The following is a 20,516-nucleotide window of genomic DNA, read 5'->3' on the forward strand; positions in this document are numbered from 1 at the left end:
TGTGTTTGGGATCTCCTTTTTGCAGGCTGCAGGATCGTAGTTCCTGTTGTTTTTGGTGTCTGTCCCCAGTGGCTAAGGTTGGTTCAGTGGGTTGTGTAGGCTTCCTGGTGGAGGGGACTGGTTCCTGTGTTCTCGTGGATGAGGCTGGATCTTGTCTTTCTGTTGGGCAGGACCATGTCCGGTGGTGTGTTTTGGGGTGTCTGTGACCTTATTATGATTTTAGGCAGCCTCTCTGCTAATGGGTGGGGTTGTTTTCGTGTCTTGCTAGTTCTTTGGCATAGGGTGTCCAGCACTGTAGCTTGCTGGTTGTTGAGTGGAGGTGGGTCTTAGCGTTGAGAAGGAGATCTCTGGGAGAGCTTTTGCCATTTGATTTTATGTGGAGCCAGGAGGTCTTTGGTGGACCAATGTCCTGAACGTGGCTCTCCCACCTCAGAGGCACAGGCCTGACACCCGGCTGGTGCACCAAGACCCTGTCAGTCACACAGCTCAGAGGAAAAGGGAGAAGAAAAGAAAGAAGAAATAAAATAAAAAGAAAAAGTTGTTAAAATAAAAAATTTAAAAAATGTTACAAATAAAAAAAACCTAAAAATAATTTTAAAAAAAGAAGAAAGAAAGAGAGCAACCAAACCAAAAAACAAATCCACCAATGATAACAAGCGCTAAAAACTATACTAAAAAAAACCCCCCAAAAACGGACAGACAGAACCCTAGGACAAATGGTAAAAGCAAAGCTATCCAAACAAAATCACACAAAGAAGCATACCTATACACACTCACAAAAAGGGAAAAAGGAAAAAAATATATATATCTACATTTAAAAATAGAAAGGAAGAGAGCAACCAAATCAATAAACATATCTACCAATGATAATAGACTCTAAATAGTAAACTAAGATAAACATAAATGCAGAAACCAGTCAGTCGCATACAGCAAACCCCAAGTCTACAGTTGCTCCCAAAGTCCACTGTGTCAATTTTGGGATGATTCATTGTCTATTGAGGTATTCCACAGATGCAGGTACCTCAGGTTGACTGTGGAGATTTAATCCGCTGCTCCTGAGGCTGCTGGGAGGGATTTCCCTTTCTCTTCTGTGTTCACACAGCTCCCGGGGCTCAGCTTTGGATTTGGACCTGCCTCTGCATATAGGTCGCCTGAGGGCATCTGTTTCCACCCAGACAGGTCGGGGTTAAAGGAGCAGCTGATTCGGGGGCTCTGGCTCACTCAGGCGGTGGGGAGGGAGGGGTTAGGGAGGGGTACGGATGCGGGGCGAGCCTGTGGCGGCAGAGGCCAGTGTGACATTGCACCAGCCTGAGGCGCGCTGTGTGTTCTCCCGGGGAAGTTGTCCCTGGATCACGGGACCCTGGCAGTGGCGGGCTGCACAGGTTCCCCGGAAGGGGGGTGTGGAGAGTGACCTGTGCTCGCACACAGGCTTCTTGGTGGCGGCACGAGCAGCCTTAGCGTCTCATGCCCGTCTCTGGGGTCCGCGCTTTTAGCCGCGGCTCGCGCCCGTCTCTGGACTCATTTAAGCGGCGCTCAGAATCCCCTCTCCTCACGTACCCCAAAACAATGGTCTCTTGCCTCTTTTGGCAGGTCCAGACTTTTTCCTGGACTCCCTTCCAGCTAGCTGTGGCACACTAGACCCATTCAGGCTGTGTTCACGCAACCAACCCAGTTCTCTCCCTGGGATCCGACAGAAGCCCGAGCCTCGGCTCCCAGCCCCCGCCTGCCCCGGCGGGTCAGCAGACAAGCCTCTCGGACTGGTGAGTGCTGGTTGGCACCGATCCTCTGTGCGGGAATCTCCCCGCTTTGCTCTCCGCACCCCTGTGGCTGCGCTCTCCTCCGCGGCTCCGAAGCTTCCCCACTCCGCCACCCGCAGTCTCCGCCCGCGAAGGGGCTTCTAGTGTGTGGAAATCTTTCCTCCTTCACAGCTCCCTCCCAGAGGTACAGGTCCCATCCCTACTCTTTTGTCTCTGTTTCTTTTTTTTTTTTTGCCCTACCCAGGTACGTGGGGAATTTCTTGTCTTGGGAGGTCTGAGGTCTTCTGCCAGCATTCAGTAGGTGTTCTGCAGGAGTTGTTCCATATGTAGATGTATTTCTGATGTATTTGTGGGGAGGACGGTGATCTCCACGTGTTACTCCTCTGCCATCTTGAAGGTCTTACCAGGTTTATATTTTAAGTATAGTTTTATAACTGTAGTTTGAACTTAGCACATTAAATTTTTTCTCCACATTAGTCTAGAAAGGAAACAGGATTAGTGTCTGAAGTATCTTGTTGTATGGTGTGCCATGATTTACCATCCCCTTTTGGTGGGGGATTTACACTGTTTTCTCTATCCTCTCTCATTTTTAACTGAGGAGGAATAAACTAAACTAAATCAAACAAAGGAAAACCTCTGCTTTGGCCTAAAAGAGAGGCAGCCAGAGGTAATAAAATTTTATTTTGATTTTCGAAAGTGTTTGTTTATGGGTAAATTATCGCATGTTATGAACTGCCATAAGCCATTTTTTCCCTTTGCTTTTTAATAAAATTAGACTATAGCATAATATATTAATGGGTTTGATGAATGGTAGTCAGTGGAATCTGGTGGGTAAAATGCAGGTTAGTAGGAGTTTGTTTACAACAAGGCTAGGTTTTGAGCCAGCCACTCACATGATTGGCCTATGAAGACCAAATCGTTTAGTTCTTAGAATCGGTTCCTTGTGCATCTGCAAAGCAAGTGGCCTCTCTGTGACTTTCCATTCTTGTCCCTTTTCTTATAGAGCCTCCTTGGCCAACCGCAGGTTAAACCTAGCTCTGGCATACTTTGAAAAGGCAGTTGACAATGTTATTGCTGCTAAGGGTGATAGGACATCAGATCTGGTTGGTCTTTACGAGGAAATTGCTCAGATCGAGCAGCTGAGGAGGAACCATGACCAGGCCATCCAGTACTTGCAGCAGGTAGGTGGGTTGGCTGAAGCCCCGGCCAGGTGGGCTTGTTTGGCAGGTGGGCTTGTTTGGCCCCAGGCCCAGTTCCCAGGGCCAGGGACGCTTGGGCTTCTCAGAACAGGGGATGGGATTGATTTTCCTCCAGATCCACACAAGAGACCTTCCTCAACTTTAAATGACCTGGACAGAGAACAACGACTCACAGTGGGCCTATCTGCTGTGTGACCTGATTTAAGACAGCATTTCCCCTACCAGGCTTCCCTCACCTCTATCTGTACTGGGAAGAGGGAGCTGAGAAAGTCTACTCCAGGGAAAAAAGCCATAGGGGCAACTGAACTTAAGTCTTTAGCAAATGCAAAGGACTTTTTTTTTTTTTTTTTTTTTTTTGTGGTACACGGGCTTCTCACTGTTGTGGCCTCTCCCATTGCGGAGCACAGGCTCCGGACACGCAGGCTCAGCGGCCATGGCTCACGGGCCCAGCCGCTCCGCGGCATGTGGGATCTTCCCGGACCGGGACACGAACCCGTGTCCCCTGCATTGGCAGGCAGACTCTCAACCACTGTGCCAGCAGGGAAGCCCACAAAGGACTTTTTAAATGAAAATTTATGATATTTCGGTGCAATGCCGTCATTTGTCCTTTAAACTAGTCTAGCTGGTTGTATCTCAAAGTTTATGGGTAAACCACCATAAGTGTGTTTTGCTTGTACGTAAGTAATTTGACAAATGCAGAGCCTGTGTGTTCCCTGCGCCACCAGGGAACCCTAGACTTTTTTTTGATACTGAACCTTTGAGAGGCTGAGCTAAAGTTATGACTTTATTTTTGCTATGAAATATAATAAAAGTAATCATAGCTAACATTTACTGAGAATTTACCATGTGAAGGGTACTGTGCCCAGTGTTTTACATGCACCATCTCATTTAATCTTTCCCAAACCCTAATCAATGGAAACTAAATATTCCTTCTACATATGAAGGTAAAATTACTTGCTCAAGGCTCACAGCTAGGAAGTAGCAGAGCTGGGACTCAAACTCATCTCTCACATAACTCTATGATTATATACATATCAGCTTTCAGTCAACTAACAATTCTATGAGAGCTACTATAAAATCCCAGTGAAACCCTGTCATTTGGGTACTTACCTTGTCGTGATTTTCTCTATTCCAGGCCTATTCTATCTGTGTTTCTTTGTTCACTGAAGTCAGCCCCCAAGCTGCAGAGGCGAGCACGTTACTAACCAAGGCTTATGCCATGTCTGAAGAGGCCCAACACAGGGGTAAGTAGAAGAGGTGGTTTTGCAGATATTAACATTTCCTGGTCACAAGAGGGAAGCACATTGGCAAATGGAATGGTCTATCTATCAATATGGACAGATTATAAGTAGCTATTCGTGTCTGTGATGGAAAGATAAGACTGGATACCATTTTGTAGGAAATCCTTTATGCATGAATTCAGGCACAATCATATCTCCTCAAATTAGTTGGAACATCAAAACCAGTAAGATTGGCGGGCTTCCCTGGTGGTGCAGTGGTTGAGAGTCCGCCTGCCGATGCAGGGGACGCGGGTTCGTGCCCTGGTCCGGGAAGATCCCACGTGCCGCGGAGCGGCTGGGCCCGTGAGCCATGGCCGCTGGGCCTGCGCGTCCGGAGCCTGTGCTCTGCAACAGGAGAGGCCACAACAGTGAGAGGCCCGCGTACCGCAAAAAAAAAAAAAAAAAAAACCAGTAAGATCAACTGATTTCCATTTCCTTTATTCCCTTAGAGTCTCAGCAAAACTCACCTGCATAAAGAGTAGAAATCCTACATGCTATGAATGTGACCTGAGGTGTCTCAGTTAGTGAGGAGATCCAGTGATAAAAGAGAAAAACATTGGCTCCTCTCCTCACCTTCCTCCACTCTCAACCTCCTGGACTCTTCCTCTGGCTTATAAGAGAGAATGTTTGTAGCAGCTAGAATTTTCTTGATTTCTATTCAAAAGTGAGGTACTGGGGATTCTAGAGGAAAGCCAAGTCATGAACTCATCCAACAGTAGTCCTTCCTTAGGCAGAGTCATCCTTTTCAAAGTGGGTAGCTTTGGGAGAGACGCAAAGGAACTGGTAAGGGAGGACACTGTCCCATGCTCACCTGGCTTGATCCACTTAATGGACACTAATGTATTCAGTGGTTTATCAGGAGGAGTTTGGGATTTGTAAAGAATGTAACTTAAATATTTTTTAAATGTTGATTTTCTCTGCTTATAAAAGTAATCCATTTTGGTGGACATTATTTTCCAGTCATATATGAGAAAAAGAGAGAGAGAGGAAAAGTGTGTGTGTGTGTGTGTGTGTGTGTGTGTGTGTGTGTGTGTGTATGTGTGTGTGGGGGGGGGAGGGAAGGAGGGAGGATATTATAGGGAAAGTTTTGTGTCCTACTTTTTTCCACTCTTGTATTTCCCCATGTTATTAAATAAACTTTTGTTTTTTAGTTTTCAGAAGTTATTTGGACATTTTGAATATTGTTTACTTTAGCATGAATGTTAATTGAAGCTTCTTATTCTGTGTTTTCTTGCTAATCATCTTGCTCATTTAAAAAATGTCCCTGTGTATACTCACAGTATTTGTGCTCCATCTATATATTTGATTTTTAAAAAATTGGTGGGAATGTAAATTGATACAACCACTATGGAGAACAGTATGGAGGTTCCTTAAAAAGCTAAAAATAGAACTACCATATGACCCAGCAATCCCACTAGTGGGCATACGCCCTGAGAAAAGCATAATTCAAAAAGAGTCATGTACGACAATGTTCATTGCAGGTCTATTTACAATAGCCAGGGCATGGAACCAACTTACATGTCCACAGACAGATGAATGGATAAAGAAGATGTGGCACATATATGCAGTGGAATATTAGCCATAAAAAGAAATGAAATTGAGTTATTTGTAGTGAGGTGGATGGACCTAGAATCTGTCATACAAAGTGAAGTAAGTCAAAGAGAAAAACAAATACCATATGCTAACACATATATATGGAATCTAAAAAAATTCCATGAATGAATTTTTGGATTCATTCTGATGAACCTAGTGTCAGGGCAGGAATAAAGATGTAGACATAGAGAGTGCACTGAAGGACATGGCGGGGAGGGGGAAGCTGGAGCAAAGTGAGAATAGCATCGACACATATACACTACCAAATGTAAAACAGTTAGCTAGTGGGAAGCAGCAGCATAGCACAGGGAGATCAGCTCAGTGCTTTGCTATACCTAGAGAGGTGGGATGGAGAGTGTGGGAGGGAGGCTCAGCGGGGAGGGGATGTGGGGTTGTATGTGTGCATGTGGCTGATTCACTTTGTTGTGTGACAGAGACTTACACAGTATTGTGAAGCAATTACACTCCAATAAAGATCTATTACAAAAAATACAAAAAAAATTAGTTATGGTTATTAAGAAATTTAATCTATTTGTGAATATGTAAAATTTGTTTTTTATGAGAAAAAGTTTATGATTATAGAGATAGGAGATTCCAAGGCCACCTTATTCTTTTCTTGGATACTAATTTTTAACTTTAAGGAAAATCTGGATTGTCACCTCCTAGCATCCACTGAATTCCAGATGGATTAATATTTTTTACATCAAAACTAAAAAATATATAAATTAGCCAGAAGAAAGTACAGTACTGGAATGAAGTTGTACTGAAGTTAAAAATTGGAGGAAGGAACTCTCTGAGCACAAAAGATATACCAGAAAAGAAGAGATTGATAGGTTTAATTATAAAAAGACCTAAGACTTGTGCCTGTCATGAAATACCATAAATAAAATAAAAAAACAAACCCAACCAAGATGAACAGATAACCCAAATAGACCCTAATTATTAAAAAAAAAAAAAAAAAAAGGATTTGTAGTTAACTTTCTGAGAAGGAAATCTCCAAGCCCAGATGATTTCACTGGGTAATTCTACTTAACATTTAAAGAAGAAATAACACCCATCCTACATAATCTTTTCATAAAATTGAGGAAGAGGGATTACTTCCCAACTCATCTTATGAGGCCAGCATCACCCTGATAACAAAATCAGGCAAAGACACTGGAAGAAAAGACAAAACCAAAACAAAAAAACCAACTATAGACCAATACCTTTCATGCACATAGATGTAAAAAATCCTCAACAAAATATATAGCAATATATAAAAAAAGAATAATACACCATGATCAAGTGAGGTTTTTTCCTTGAGAATGTCAGGCTGGTTCAGTATTCAAACCTGAATCTTGCCAATTGATGCAGAAAAAGCATGTGACGGAATTTAACATCCTTTCATGATGGAAGGGGAACTTCCTCAATCTGACAAAAGGCCTGTACAAAAAACCTACAGCTAACATCATGTTTAACGGTAAGAGTGAATGCGTTCCTTAAGAACAAGGGGAAGATGTTCACTCGCTACTCTTACTCAACATAGTACTGGAAGTCTTAGCCAGTGTAATAGGCAAGAAAAAGACATACAGCTTAGAAGAAATAAAATGGTCTCTATTTGTAGATAACTTGACTGGCCAAGGAATCTAGAATTCCGGGGAATCTACAAATCTCCTAGATCTAGTAAGTGAGTTTAAGCTTCGCAAGGTCATAGGGTACAAGATCAACACACAAAAACCAGTCATATTTCTATATTAGCAAGGTACAACTGGAAACCAAAATTTTTAAAGATATCATTTACAATAGTCCCCTCCTCCCAAGTGAAACACTTAGGTATAAATCTAACAAAATATATACAGGATCTATGTCCTGAAAACTACAAAATCCTGACCAAAGAGGTCAGAGATGACCTAAATAAATGGAGACACACTGTGTTCTTGGATTGGAAGACTCAATATAGTAAAGAGGTCAGTTCTTCCCAAATCAGTCAATGGATTTAATGCAATTATGATCAAAATCCCAGCAGCAATTTTTGTAAATATAGACAAGCCAACTCTAAAATTTATATGGAAAAGCAAAGAAACCAAGAAGCTAAAGCAATTTTTAAAAATAATACAGTTGGAGAGAATCACACCACTTGATTTTAAGACTTCCTCTAAAGCAACAATTAGCAAGAGTGGTATTGGTGAAGAGATAGACAGAAGTCAGAATCACTGGAACACAAGGAGAGTCTAGAAATAGACTTAATTAATTAATGGCCAATTAATTTTTGACAAAGGTGCAAAAGCAATTCAATGTGTAAATGATAGTCTTTTCAGCAGATAGTATTGGAACAATTGGTATCCACCCGCCAAAAAACCCCCCAAAACACTCTCATATTGTACATAAACATTAACTCAAAATGAATCATTGTCCTAAATGTAAGAGCTAAAATTTACATTTACTTTACAATAATCAAGAAATAATATATAACAGCAAAGATGCCAATTTTCTTCTATCAAATTGTCAACATTTTAAAAAGGGTAACATTTGTGATTGATGAGAACAATTTGATTACAAACTCCCTGAAGGGCAATTTGGCAGGATGTCACACATCTTACAGCTATATATATTTTAAAACTGTAATGAGATCAAGCTTTCCCCATCCTATGTAAAAATTTTAAAAATTTGAAAATATCTAGCTTTTGCCAGACAGTGGGTAAACAGGTCTGCTCATTCGTAGCTGGTGGGAGTGCTAATGTAAACTGATATGAAATTGGGGGACCAATTTGATATATCTAGTAAAATTGAAAAGGAAACATGTATAAGGATGTTCACTGTGGCAGTATTTGTAATTGTGAAAAATTAGAAACAACCTTATCAATAAATGAAAGGAAAATTTGGTATATTAACTGATCGAATTTTGTAATGTTTAAAAGGGCTAGATTTGGGGAGTTCCTGCTGGCCTAGTGGTTAGGATTCTGGGCTTTACTGCCATGGCCCGGGTTCAATCCCTGGTCGGGGAACTGAGATCTCGCAAGCCATGCAGCATGGCTAAAATAAAATAAAATAAAAGGACCAGACTTTTTAAATAAAGAGAAGGTTAATTTTAAAAAACAGCATTAAGGAAAAAATAACTTGCATTTTTAGGACACAGAAAATACTACTGTTTATATTTACATATATGTAAACATGAAAAATGAACTGCAGAGTAAGTAGAACTGCATCAAAGTGTACATCAAAATGTAAACAGAGGCAGAGACTTCTGGCTGTGGCTTTGTAAAGAGGTCTGTATACACTCTCAACATACACAGCAAACGTACACACACAGACACAAACTAAATAAAATGATCAAAAACACCCATTTCAGGGCACTGGAAATAGATAAGCAACAAACAGATTGCAAATCATTCTCAAAAAACTGTTAGAGCTTTAGATAAAGAGAGAGTCTTTCTGGCATCTTGCGTGGGGCTACTCCTATCCATCCACTGCCCCAGCTTAGTCCTTGAGAATAGCAATTTTATCAGCATGGAACTAGCCAAGAGCACCAGCAGCTTTGCTGGCAGAGGAGGCTGCTGACTCAGTTTAGAGCAAGGGGCAAAAACCTACGGATTTATCAGATAATAGTGGCCAACTTAGTAGGAAATGAATTGGGGATCGCGTGATATTTGTTAGCCTGAATTTGCTGTAGTGGTTGGTGTCAGTCTCAGGCCAGTCATAAATTTTAACCAGAGGAACCTTGAAATGAGAGAGCCATAGAAAGGCTAGATGAGCTTTCCAGCATCCCTGGCCAACTGGGAAACCACATACACATGCAGGGGACATTGGAGAGTCCAGCAGAAAGTAACAAGCAAAGGAGACTTGAAATGTGGCAGAGCTTTAAATGTACCCCCCAGTCTACATACAGGTCACTTAACAGAGGATGAAAGACATAGAGTCTGGAGGCATTTGAGCGCAACCTCTTCCCAAGTCAGTGGGTCAACACGAAGCTATGCAGACACAGGGGTCACCCCCAGGAATCCAGACTAAACATTAAAATAAGTGTTAAAACCTGAGCAAAGACTTTCAGTTTCTGGTCCAGTATGTAGGAGCCTGGAAATGGTCTCTCCATCCTAACAGTAAGAAAAAAGCTGAACAGACTGAAAAATCAATAACTCTTCTTAGATCTGTCAGAGAAGTGAGGTCACAGGGCAGACTGATGCCCCTGAAATTGGAGACACGGGTGAATACAGGTAATCACAATTTACCAGAACAGATACCCATCTTCACAGGAACCAGTACTGGGGTAGGAAAACCTGAACTGTAGTTGAAGAATTTATGGAAGCCCAGTGTGCACAAGTCTGAGAGTTAAAACTTCTAAGGGTACTCAGTCACAGGGGAGCCCCTACACTTTAGTGTTTTACCTCCAGGAACTTGACCAGGTTCTCAAAGTGAATACTGGAGAAAAATCCCCCCTTGCTTGCAGCAGGGAGAGGGGGAAAGTCACCATTTAAAAATATACCAGAACATTCTGCCTAACAAGGCCTATCCTCAGGAGAAACTCTTTTTTACCAGACCCTAATGGGTTTTTTTCAGAGCCTAACCAGCCTGAGAAAATGGAAATATCCAGCTCCAGCCTCCTCCATCCTGTCCCACCTGAGGAAGAGGGCGACTGAAGAGCACCTGTGTTCACAGTGCAGAGGTGTAGGCCCACCAAAAGACTGAGACCTCATCATAGGATTATACAACATTGCCCTTCCCCCAGCACCTTACTACCACATTACTAAAGACTTATTTAGAGCAGTTCCTTTTACCCAATACATCATGCCCAGCTACCAAGAAAAAACTACAGGGCATACTAAAAGGCAAAGACCACAATTTGAAGAGACAGGGCAGGCAAGCATCAGAGCCATACTCAGATATGGCAGGGATGCTGGAATTATCAGACTGGGAATTTAAAACAACTATGTGTTATCCAAGGGCAGGAGATAGATTTCCCAGCTCAAGAAAACAGAGAGAGAACTCACCCTTCCTCTGCCTTTTTGGGGGTTGTTGTTGTTCTGTCTAGGCCCTCAATGGATTGGGTGATGTCAGCGCATATTGGTGAGGGTGGATCTTCTTTACTCAGTCTACTGATTCAGATGCTAATGTCTCCGGGAGACACCCTCACAGACACCCTCAGAAATAATGTTTTACCAGCTGTTTGGGCATCTGTTAGCCCAGTCAAGTTGACACAAAAGTAACCATCACAAATACACTCCTTGTCAACTTGATACTTGTATGCATCTCCTTAAACATAATCTCCAAATAAAGACAATAACAAGGTCATAATTCCACCTGACATGATACAACTATCCTGGGTACAACTGAAAACGCACGAATCCCTTCCCCCAGAAGAGGAGGTAAAGGCCTTCAAGGATGTTTACTCATCTTCTGGTATCCCATAACCTGAAAGCTATGCTGTAAAATTAATGGTCCTTAAATGCTGATATAAAGTTAATACATCTTATGTAACATGATGAAATAAACTAGCAAAGAAAGCAAAGATATTTGCTTAATACACACACACACACACACACACACAAACATATTTATAAAATAAGGAGGAAATGCTCATTACAATTATAGTCCTCATTTCTGTAACTGGTTATGTGGTCTTAGCTGGTATTTATAACTACCCTTTTCTGCTACCCATTCTATTTTCCTCTTGTTTTATTAGCACCTCAGCTGGTAATGGTTCTTTACCTGGTGGGGTGGTCCAAACCTTCATTCCTGAACTAATCTGGCCTGGATAGGGATGTTGTAGTTTTCCATTGACCTTAATCACAGGACATAGTAATACTAAGAGAAGCCCTAAGGGATCTCCTGTATTCCAGACATACTCTTCTTTACCTCCATTGTGGAATACTACTCCAGTTCTTCTTAGTGGTCAGGATCAATCACCCCAGTCAGCACAGTAACTCCTTTCCTTGTCTGTTGACTCAAAAGGCATGAGGAACCCCAAATGGCCAGGTAGCAGTCTTAACTTCCAGTTCAATGGAATCATTGTTGTATCTCCTGGTGGAAGCACTCCTCCCTCTGGAACTAAGACCTCTAGGCCAGCAGAGCATAAAGTTACGGGAACAGGAAGAAAAATTTTGCTAGTGGGTCACTAGGGGTTATAGTGGCACTACTCGTAGTTCCACCCCTTGATCCCTAGACCTGTGAATCCTGGCTACTGGAGAAACAGTACCATATACTGGATGCTGATTCAGAGAATATACAGCGTTCTGGAGAAGCTTGACCCTGCCTTGCAAAGTATTGCCACCTAGCTGACACTGTAACTGAGTCTTCAAAAGGCATTCCACTGTTCCATGAAGACAGCTACTTTAGGATGGTGGGTAACCATCCTAAAGTGGTGAATTCCATGAGCCTGGGCCCACTGCCACACTTTGCTGTGAAGTGAGCTCCTTGGTCTGAAGCAGTATTGTGTGGAATACCATGATGGTGAATAAGGTATCCTATAAGTCCACAGATGGTGGTTTTGGCAGAAGCGTTGCATGCAGGAAATACAAATCTGCATCCAGCGTAGATACCTGCAGGGGCAGGACAAAACACTGCCCCTTCCATGATGGAAGTAGTCCAATGTAACCAACCTGCTACTAGGTAGATAGCTGATCACCTGGGGAATGCTGCCATACTGTGTTGGTCTCTGTGCTGGCAGATTGGACACTCAACAGTGGCCATAACCAGGCTGGCCTTGGTGAGTGGGAGTCCAAGTTGTTGAGCCCACTCCTGGTACCAAAATCTGTGTTAGAGTTCTCCAGAAAAACATAACCAACAGTATATATATAGAGAGATATAAAAGAGGAGCTTTGGGCTTCCCTGGTGGCGCAGTGGTTGAGAGTCCACCTGCCGATGCAGGGGACACGGGTTTGTGCCCCAGTCTGGGAAGATCCCACATGCCGCGGAGCGGCTGGGCCCGTGAGCCATGGCCACTGAGCCTGCGCGTCCGGAGCCTGTGCTCCGCAACGGGAGAGGCCACAACAGTGAGAGGCCCACGTACCGCAAAAAAAAAAAAAAAAAAAAAGAGAAGAGCTTTATTATAGAAATTGGCTCATATGTCGTTATGGAGAATGAGAAGTACCACAATCTGATGTCTGCAAGCTGAAGAACAAGGAATGCTGGTGGTGTAATTTAGTCTGAGTCTGAAGGCCTGAGAACCAGGGGAGCTGATGGTGTAAATCTCAGTCTGAGGCCAAAGGCCTGAGAACTGGGGGACGTGGGGGCCACTGACGTAAGTCTTGGCACACAAAGGCCCAAAGGGCAGGAGTAGATGGATTTCTCAGCTCAAGAAAAGAAAGAGACAAATCGCTTTTCCTTTGCCCTTTTTTGATTCTATTCAGACCCTTAATGGATTGGATAATTCCTGCCTATGTTAGTAAGGGTAGATCTTCTTTACTCAGTATACTAATTTAAATGCTAATATCTTCCAGAAATATCTTCACAGACACACCAGAAATTATTCTTTACCAGCCTATCTGGGATCCCTTAGCGCAGTCAGATTGACACACAAAATTGACCATTGTAAGTACCTATTTGGGGGCAGGGTTATATTGGAAATCTCTGTATTTTTCGCTCAATTTTGCTGTGAATGTAAAACTGCTCTAAAAAGTCTGTTAATCAAAACAAACAAACAAACAAACAAAACACCCAGAAACAAACGCACACACAAATAACACCAGAGCAAAGACATTAGCCTCCAAGCTCCATGGGGGAGACAGATTCTGTAGTTTAAAAACAAAACAAAACAAAATCCCATAAAGATGTATCAGAATCTGTGATTGCTCCTATATATTATCTAAAATGTACAGTTGTCAGCAAAAAAGGGACAATACAAGGAGGCAGGAATCTGTGACTCAGAAAAATTGACTCTAGGGAATTCCCTGGTGGCGGTCCAGTGGTTAGGACCCGTGCTTTCACTGCTGAGGGCCTGGGTTCAATCCCTGGTCAGGGAACTAGGATCCTGCAAGCCTAGCAGCACAGCCAAAAAAACTAAAGAAATAAAAATAAAGAAAAGAAAAGAAAAAGAAAGAGAGGTTGACTGTAAGTGGGCTGGATGTTGGATTTAGCAAAATCTTCAAAGCAGCTATCATAAATATGTTCAAAGAATTAAAGGGAACTGTTCAAAGAAGTAAAAGAAAATATTATGAAAATCACTTAGTAAATAGGAAATCTCAATAGAGAAATATAAACTACTTTTAAAAATCAGCTAAAATGGAAATTCTAGAATTTTAAAATATAGTAACTGAATGAAAAATGTGTTAATGATCACATCAGATTTGAGATGGCAGAAAAGATAGAGATAGCTCAAAAGTAGGTCACTAGAGATGATCCAATCCAAAGAACAGAGATAGAAGATATTGAAGAGAAACGAACAGAGCATAAGAGGTCTGTGGGACAATAGCAGATGTACCAACACTCACGTAATGAGAGCTGCAATAGGAGAGGAGAAAGAATGAGGCAGAGAAGCATCTAAAGAAATAATGGCCCCAGAGTTCCCAAATTTGATAAAAATGTTATCCACAGATTCAGAAGTCTCAGTGCCAAGTAAGGTAAGCACAAAGAAAACCATAATTAGACACAAAGTCAAATTGCTGAATGACAAAGAGAAAATCTTAAAAGCAGCAGTGGAAAAACAACTCCGTACAGGGGAACAACAATAGGATTAGTGTTTGATTTTTCATCAGATAAATGAAGGCTAGAAGGCAGTGGAATAATATGTTCAAAATACTGCAATAGAATTCAACCAAGAATTGTACATCCAGCAGAACTATCCTTCAAAGATGAAGGTGAGATAAAGATATTTCCTGATTAACAGAAACAGGATTTGTTGGTAGCAGTCTTGCCCTGAAAGAAATACTAAAGGAAGCCATTAGGCTGAAAGAAAATGACAGCAGATGGTAACTCAAATCCACAGAAAGGAATGGAATTGGAACTAATAAGTATGCGGATAAACATAGTAGACTGTATACACATACACAAATATTCACCAACTTGTGAATGTATAAATAAAATGTGATATATCCATATGATAGAAAACTACTCATCAATAAAAAGGAGTAAAACTAATTCATGCAACAACATGGATGAACCTCAAAAACAGTATGCTACATGAAAGAATCCAGCCTGAAAAGACTATATATTGTGTGATCACATCATGTATCATGATTATGTAACTATATAAATTTACTAAAACCTTATCAGACTGTATAATTACAATGGGTGAATGTGTGGTATACAAATTATACCTTAATACAGTGGTTAAAAAAAATGTTAGTGCCTGTTCCTGAGTGATGTGTATGGAGATAATGTTCATTTTCTTTTTGCTTCTCTGCATTTTCTAGATTGATTACATAAACATCTATTATGTTTGGAATAAAAGACAACATGAGGAGTAAATTTTTAAACAATAAAAGCTGTATATTTAAAGTTCTTTGAAAATCAAAACTCACCCTCTCTCTCCACACACACATACACTGAACAGAAACCCCAGTAAGCAGTAATCACCATCAGATTTTAATTTAGCTAAAGACATAGTCTTGCGTTGCACTTGGGAGTTTAATATGATGGTTACTTTAGGTCTCAGGATAAGACAGTTCAGACATAAGCTTTCTTTTCCTACAGAAAATCCACGCATTTCATCAAGAGAATAAAATCAGAACATCATCTGATATGCCATCAAGTTATATCTCAGACTTTTTGAGGCTTTTATGAGTGCTGGAAAGAGGACAGGCATGGGCTTTAAGCATGCAGTTGTCTAATTAATTTAGCTGAAGCTGAAATTAGACACTTGTAAAGGCTAGCCTATTGCCTTAAATAATTGTTTCCCTTTTTTGCAGATGCTGTTGAGATATATTTTATAAAAAGCATCACTGCATATCAAACAACATCGGGCCCAGAGGATTATGAAACACTGACGACCATTGAAGAATTTTGCAAATGGCTTGTTCAAAATGGGGAAAAACAGGTAAATGTTATCAACTAATAAATGTAATTGCTAGATTGTTTATTAGATTGGGACAGTCTTTTTCATCTCATAATTCAGAAACTGGAGCTCAGAGAAGACTCAGGAAAAGCCAGCAATAAAAATAGGGCTGGTGCAGCTTGCGATATTAGTAAAGAAAAAGAAGTATTTTTCTTGTATCTTGAAACATGAGGTCCTTCAAATCCTGGACACATATAATCTCTGGTCCTGTAAATTTAATATTTTAAGTCAAAATTGGCTTTTATCTTTGGATATAGCTGATAGTTTCTTTTTATTTTTACGTCTTTTTTGGAGTATAATTGCTTCACAATGGTGTGTTAGTTTCTGCTTTATAACAAAGTGAATCAGTTATATATATACATATGTTCCCATATCTCTTCCCTCTTGCGTCTCCCTCCCTCCCACCCTCCCTATCCCACCCCTCCAGGCGGTCACAAAGCACGAAGCAGATTTTCCTGTGCTATGCGGCTGCTTCCCACTAGCTATCTACCTTACGTTTGGTAGTGTATATATGTCCATGCCTCTCTCTCGCTTTGTCACAGCTTACCCTTCCCCCTCCCCATATCCTCAAGTCCATTCTCTAGTAGGTCTGTGTCTTTATTCCTGTCTTACCCCTAGGTTCTTCATGACATTTTTTTTTCTTAAATTCCATATATATGTGTTAGCATACGGTATTTGTCTTTCTCTTTCTGACTTACTTCACTCTGTATGACAGACTCTAGGTCTATCCACCTCATTACAAATAGCTTCAATTTCGTTTCCTTTTATGGCTGAGTAATAATATTCCATTGTATATATGTGCCACATCTTCTTTATCCATTCATCTGATGATGGACACTTAGGTTGTTTCCATCTCGGGGCTATTGTAAATAGAGCTGCAATGAACATTTTGGTACGTGACTCTTTTTGAATTATGGTTTTCTCAGGGTATATGCCCAGTAGTGGAATTGCTGGGTCATATGGTAGTTCTATTTGTAGTTTTTTAAGGAACCTCCATACTGTTCTCCATAGTGGCTGTACCAATTCATTTTTCTCTTGATATATTATTTCCTTCTCAGTTTCCGGTCTTGAATTCTTTATTAATCAAACTTTTGTTTTCACATTAAAAAAACAGTTAGAGAAAATGCTTTTGATTGCTGACCTTTTACTTAGAAGTCCCATGAGTCTAAACTGTTACTCAAAAACTCAAAAACTTTATGTACTGAGTTCAGCATGAAGGCAGTGAAGACCTTTATTCGTCATGAGATCCCATGTGACTTTGACCTGACCAAGCCAACTTTATTCTTCCTCAGGCATGTGAGAAACAGGTGTGGATCTGACATGGTTTTGTTGGCCATGTGAAAACCAGCTTAAGAGTAAGTTTCTAGACACTTAATAAGTAAGAATTTTTTTTCAAAGAATGAAGAAAAAGCTTTTTTTATTCCACATTTGAACTTTTTTTTTTTTTGCGGTACGCGGGCCTCTCACTGTTGTGGCCTCTCTCCGTTGCGGAGCACAGGCTCTGGGCACGCAGGCTCAGCGGCCATGGCTCACGGGCCCAGCTGCTCCGCGGTATGTGGGATCTTCCCGGACTGGGGCACGAACCCATGTCCCCTGCGTCGGCAGGCGGACTCTCAACCACTGCACCACCAGGGAAGCCCGACATTTTTTAAATGATGACATTTTCTTTAGTTCTATTTTACTTGCCACTTGTAGAAGCAAAAAACCTTGTGGTGGTTTGTGACTTTTTTTTTTTTTTACAGTGGCTGCAATATTTTCTGTTGGTTCCAAAGATTAATGTAAAGCCACAGATTGACCTAATATTTTAATTTAGTTTCCAAGAAAGTACTTGGCCAGAATCTCATAGCTTATCCTTGTTATGTTCTGGTACAGTGAACATCTTGACTCTGTGATAAGACACCAGTACCAATGCCTGACAGCTGTCTGCTTCTAACCGAGTGTACCAAGCTCCTAGACAGAGATGCAGAAGAGTCTTGAGTGCCAGGTGGCTCTGAATCTAAACCACAAGCAGGACTGTGGACAGGTCACCTTTACTACTAAGAAACACGCTCCATGAGGACAAGGGTTTTGTCTGTTTTGTTCACTGCAATGTCCCTAGTGCCTGAAACAGTAACTGGCACATAGTAGGTGCTCAATAACTATTGAGTTACTTTGCTGAATTTTATAACACATTTCCTGTGGGATAATTCCATTTTAAAAGGAGCTTTTTCTCCCAACCTCAAGCCTGAGATGAGATTCTCAGCCTGTTCTAGAGGACCATAACAGAAACTCAGATGATTTGGGAATTGTGTTCCCATGAAATATAACATTTATTTTTCAAACAGAGATTTAATCTGCCACTGATAAAAAATAAACAGGATCCATTGGCCAGAACTGCCATCTTCCAGTAATTCCTTAAAACGGTGAACACAAAGGGAAAGAGGAGAGGCATCCACTATATGTTCTCTAGGCCTTTTAGAAAACATGGAGTTATTTCTTTGGCCATATCCTTGGGGATCTACAGGAAAGGTGATCTTGTATACAGTAAGGGAATGGGCATTGTTCAAAAAGGAATGTTACCGTGGCAAAATTGGAAGGGTCTACAGTGTTACCCAGCTTGCCGTTGGCATTGTTATAAACAAACAGGTTAAGGGTAATCCTCTTGCCAAGAGGATTAATGTACATATTGAGCATATTAAGCACTCTAAGGGCCGAGATAAATTCCTGAAATGCATGAAAGATCAGAAAAAGAAGGAAGCCAAAGAGAAAGTTACACGGGTTCAACTGAAGAGCCAGCCTGCTCTACCCAGAGAAGCACACTTTGTGAGCACCAGGAGCCTGAGCTACTGGAATCAATCCCAATGAATAGCTAGACTAAATAAGAAAACAGAGAGAAGACTCAAATAAATAAAATCAGAAATGAAAGAAGAAACATTACAACTGATGCCACAGAAATTAAAAGGATTATAAGAGACTACTATGAACCATTACATTCCAACAACTTGGATAACCTAGAAGAAATGGGTAAATTCCTAGAAACCTACAACCTGCTAAGACTGAACCATGAAGAAATAGAAAATCTGAATAGAACTTTAACTAGTAAGGAGATCAAATGTGCCAACAAGAAAAGCCCAAGATCAAATGGCTTCACTGGTGAATTCTATGAAACATTTAAAGAAAAATTAACTCCAATCCTCCTCAAACTCTTCCCCAAAAAATTGAAGAGGAAGGAATGCTTCCAAACTCATTTCATGAGGCCAGCATTACCTCGATACCAAAGCTAGGAAAAGACTACAAGAAAAGAAAACTACAGAACAATATCCTTGATGAATATAGATGCAAACATTTCAACAAAATACTAGCAAACTGAATTCACCAGCATATTATAATGACCACACACCATGACCAAGTGGAATTTATCCCTAGGATGCAAGAATGGTTCAACACATGAAATACAATCAATGTGATACACTACATTATCAGAATGAAGGATAAAAATCACATGATCATTGCAAGAATACAGAAAAAATATTTGACAAAATTCAACATCTTTTTATGATAAAAGCATTCAACAAACTAGGAATAACAAAGGTCATATATGAAAAGCTCACAGGTAACATCATACTCAGTGATGAAAAATTGAAAACATTTTTTTCTAAGATCAATAACAGGACAAGAATGCCTACTCTTGCCCACTTCTATTCAATACAGTCCTGGAAGTACTAGCCAGAGCAATTAGGCCAGCAAAAGAAATAAAAGTCATCTAAATTGGAAAGAAAAAAGTGAATTATTTCTATTTGCGGATTATATGATCTTATATTCTTATATGTAGAAAACCCTAAAGATTTCACACACACACACACACACACACACACACACACACACACACACGAAGTGTTAGAACTAATAAACAAATTGCAGGATATAAAAAAATTTCAGGATACAAAATCAACATACAAAAATCCGCTGCGTTTCTACACACCAACAATGAACAATCTGAAAAAGAAATTAAGAAAACACTCCCATCTACAAAAGTATCAAAAAGAATAAAATACTTAGGAATAAACTTAACCCAGGAGGTGAAAGACTTGTACACTGAAAAAATAGGAAAATCTACTTATATGCATGTTTTCCTATTCTGAAAAAAGCAAAGATAATATAGAGCCTTGAGACTCCTAAATTATTGTCAATGTTTCCTGGAAAGCAACAACTGACATCCTTTTTATGTTTGTTCTGACATGCCACATATGAGGATGTTGATTACATATTCAACCCAGTTCCAAAGAAATGTTCTATTTATAAATGTCAACATAGTTAACACAGGCAGAGGGTGATGTGCTATTCTTGAGGATGCCACAGCAATAACTGTACCTCTTCACTCCCTCTAAAGAAAGCACATTGGGAAATCCAATGAGTACAAGCATTGTTGTTCTATAAACAACTTCCAGTGTGTACTTAATTTTTCTCTAAATCATATGCTGTATAGTAAGTAGTTAAGAGTGAGAGTTGAGCTGAAAGACAACTGGCCTGGACTTTAAAAAAAAAAAAAGCCAGTATTATGAAAGGGCAGAACTGCTACAGATTAAAGAAGACTAAAGGATTGTGAAAACTAAATGCAATATGTGATTCTTCATTGGATATTAGATTTTGAAAGTTATAAAGAACATTATTGAACAATTGGGAAATTTGAATACAGAGCATATATTAATATTATATCAATGTAAAAAATTTTGAGAGTAAAAAT

General features: G+C 40.5%; 1 protein-coding gene across 1 annotated transcript in view; it reads left to right on the forward strand.

Annotated features, from left to right (window-relative positions):
* The window catches only part of TTC23L (tetratricopeptide repeat domain 23 like), a 55,617-nt gene that overhangs the window by 27,219 nt on the left and 7,882 nt on the right, over positions 1–20,516 (forward strand). Inside the window, exons 7-9 of the mRNA XM_073802049.1 lie at positions 2,761–2,938; positions 4,092–4,200; positions 15,648–15,775. Coding sequence (XP_073658150.1) covers positions 2,761–2,938; positions 4,092–4,200; positions 15,648–15,775 — 415 coding nt within the window. The remainder of the gene's footprint in view (positions 1–2,760; positions 2,939–4,091; positions 4,201–15,647; positions 15,776–20,516) is intronic.

Source organism: Tursiops truncatus, chromosome 3 (assembly GCF_011762595.2).
Source record: "Tursiops truncatus isolate mTurTru1 chromosome 3, mTurTru1.mat.Y, whole genome shotgun sequence".
NCBI lineage: Eukaryota > Metazoa > Chordata > Mammalia > Artiodactyla > Delphinidae > Tursiops > Tursiops truncatus.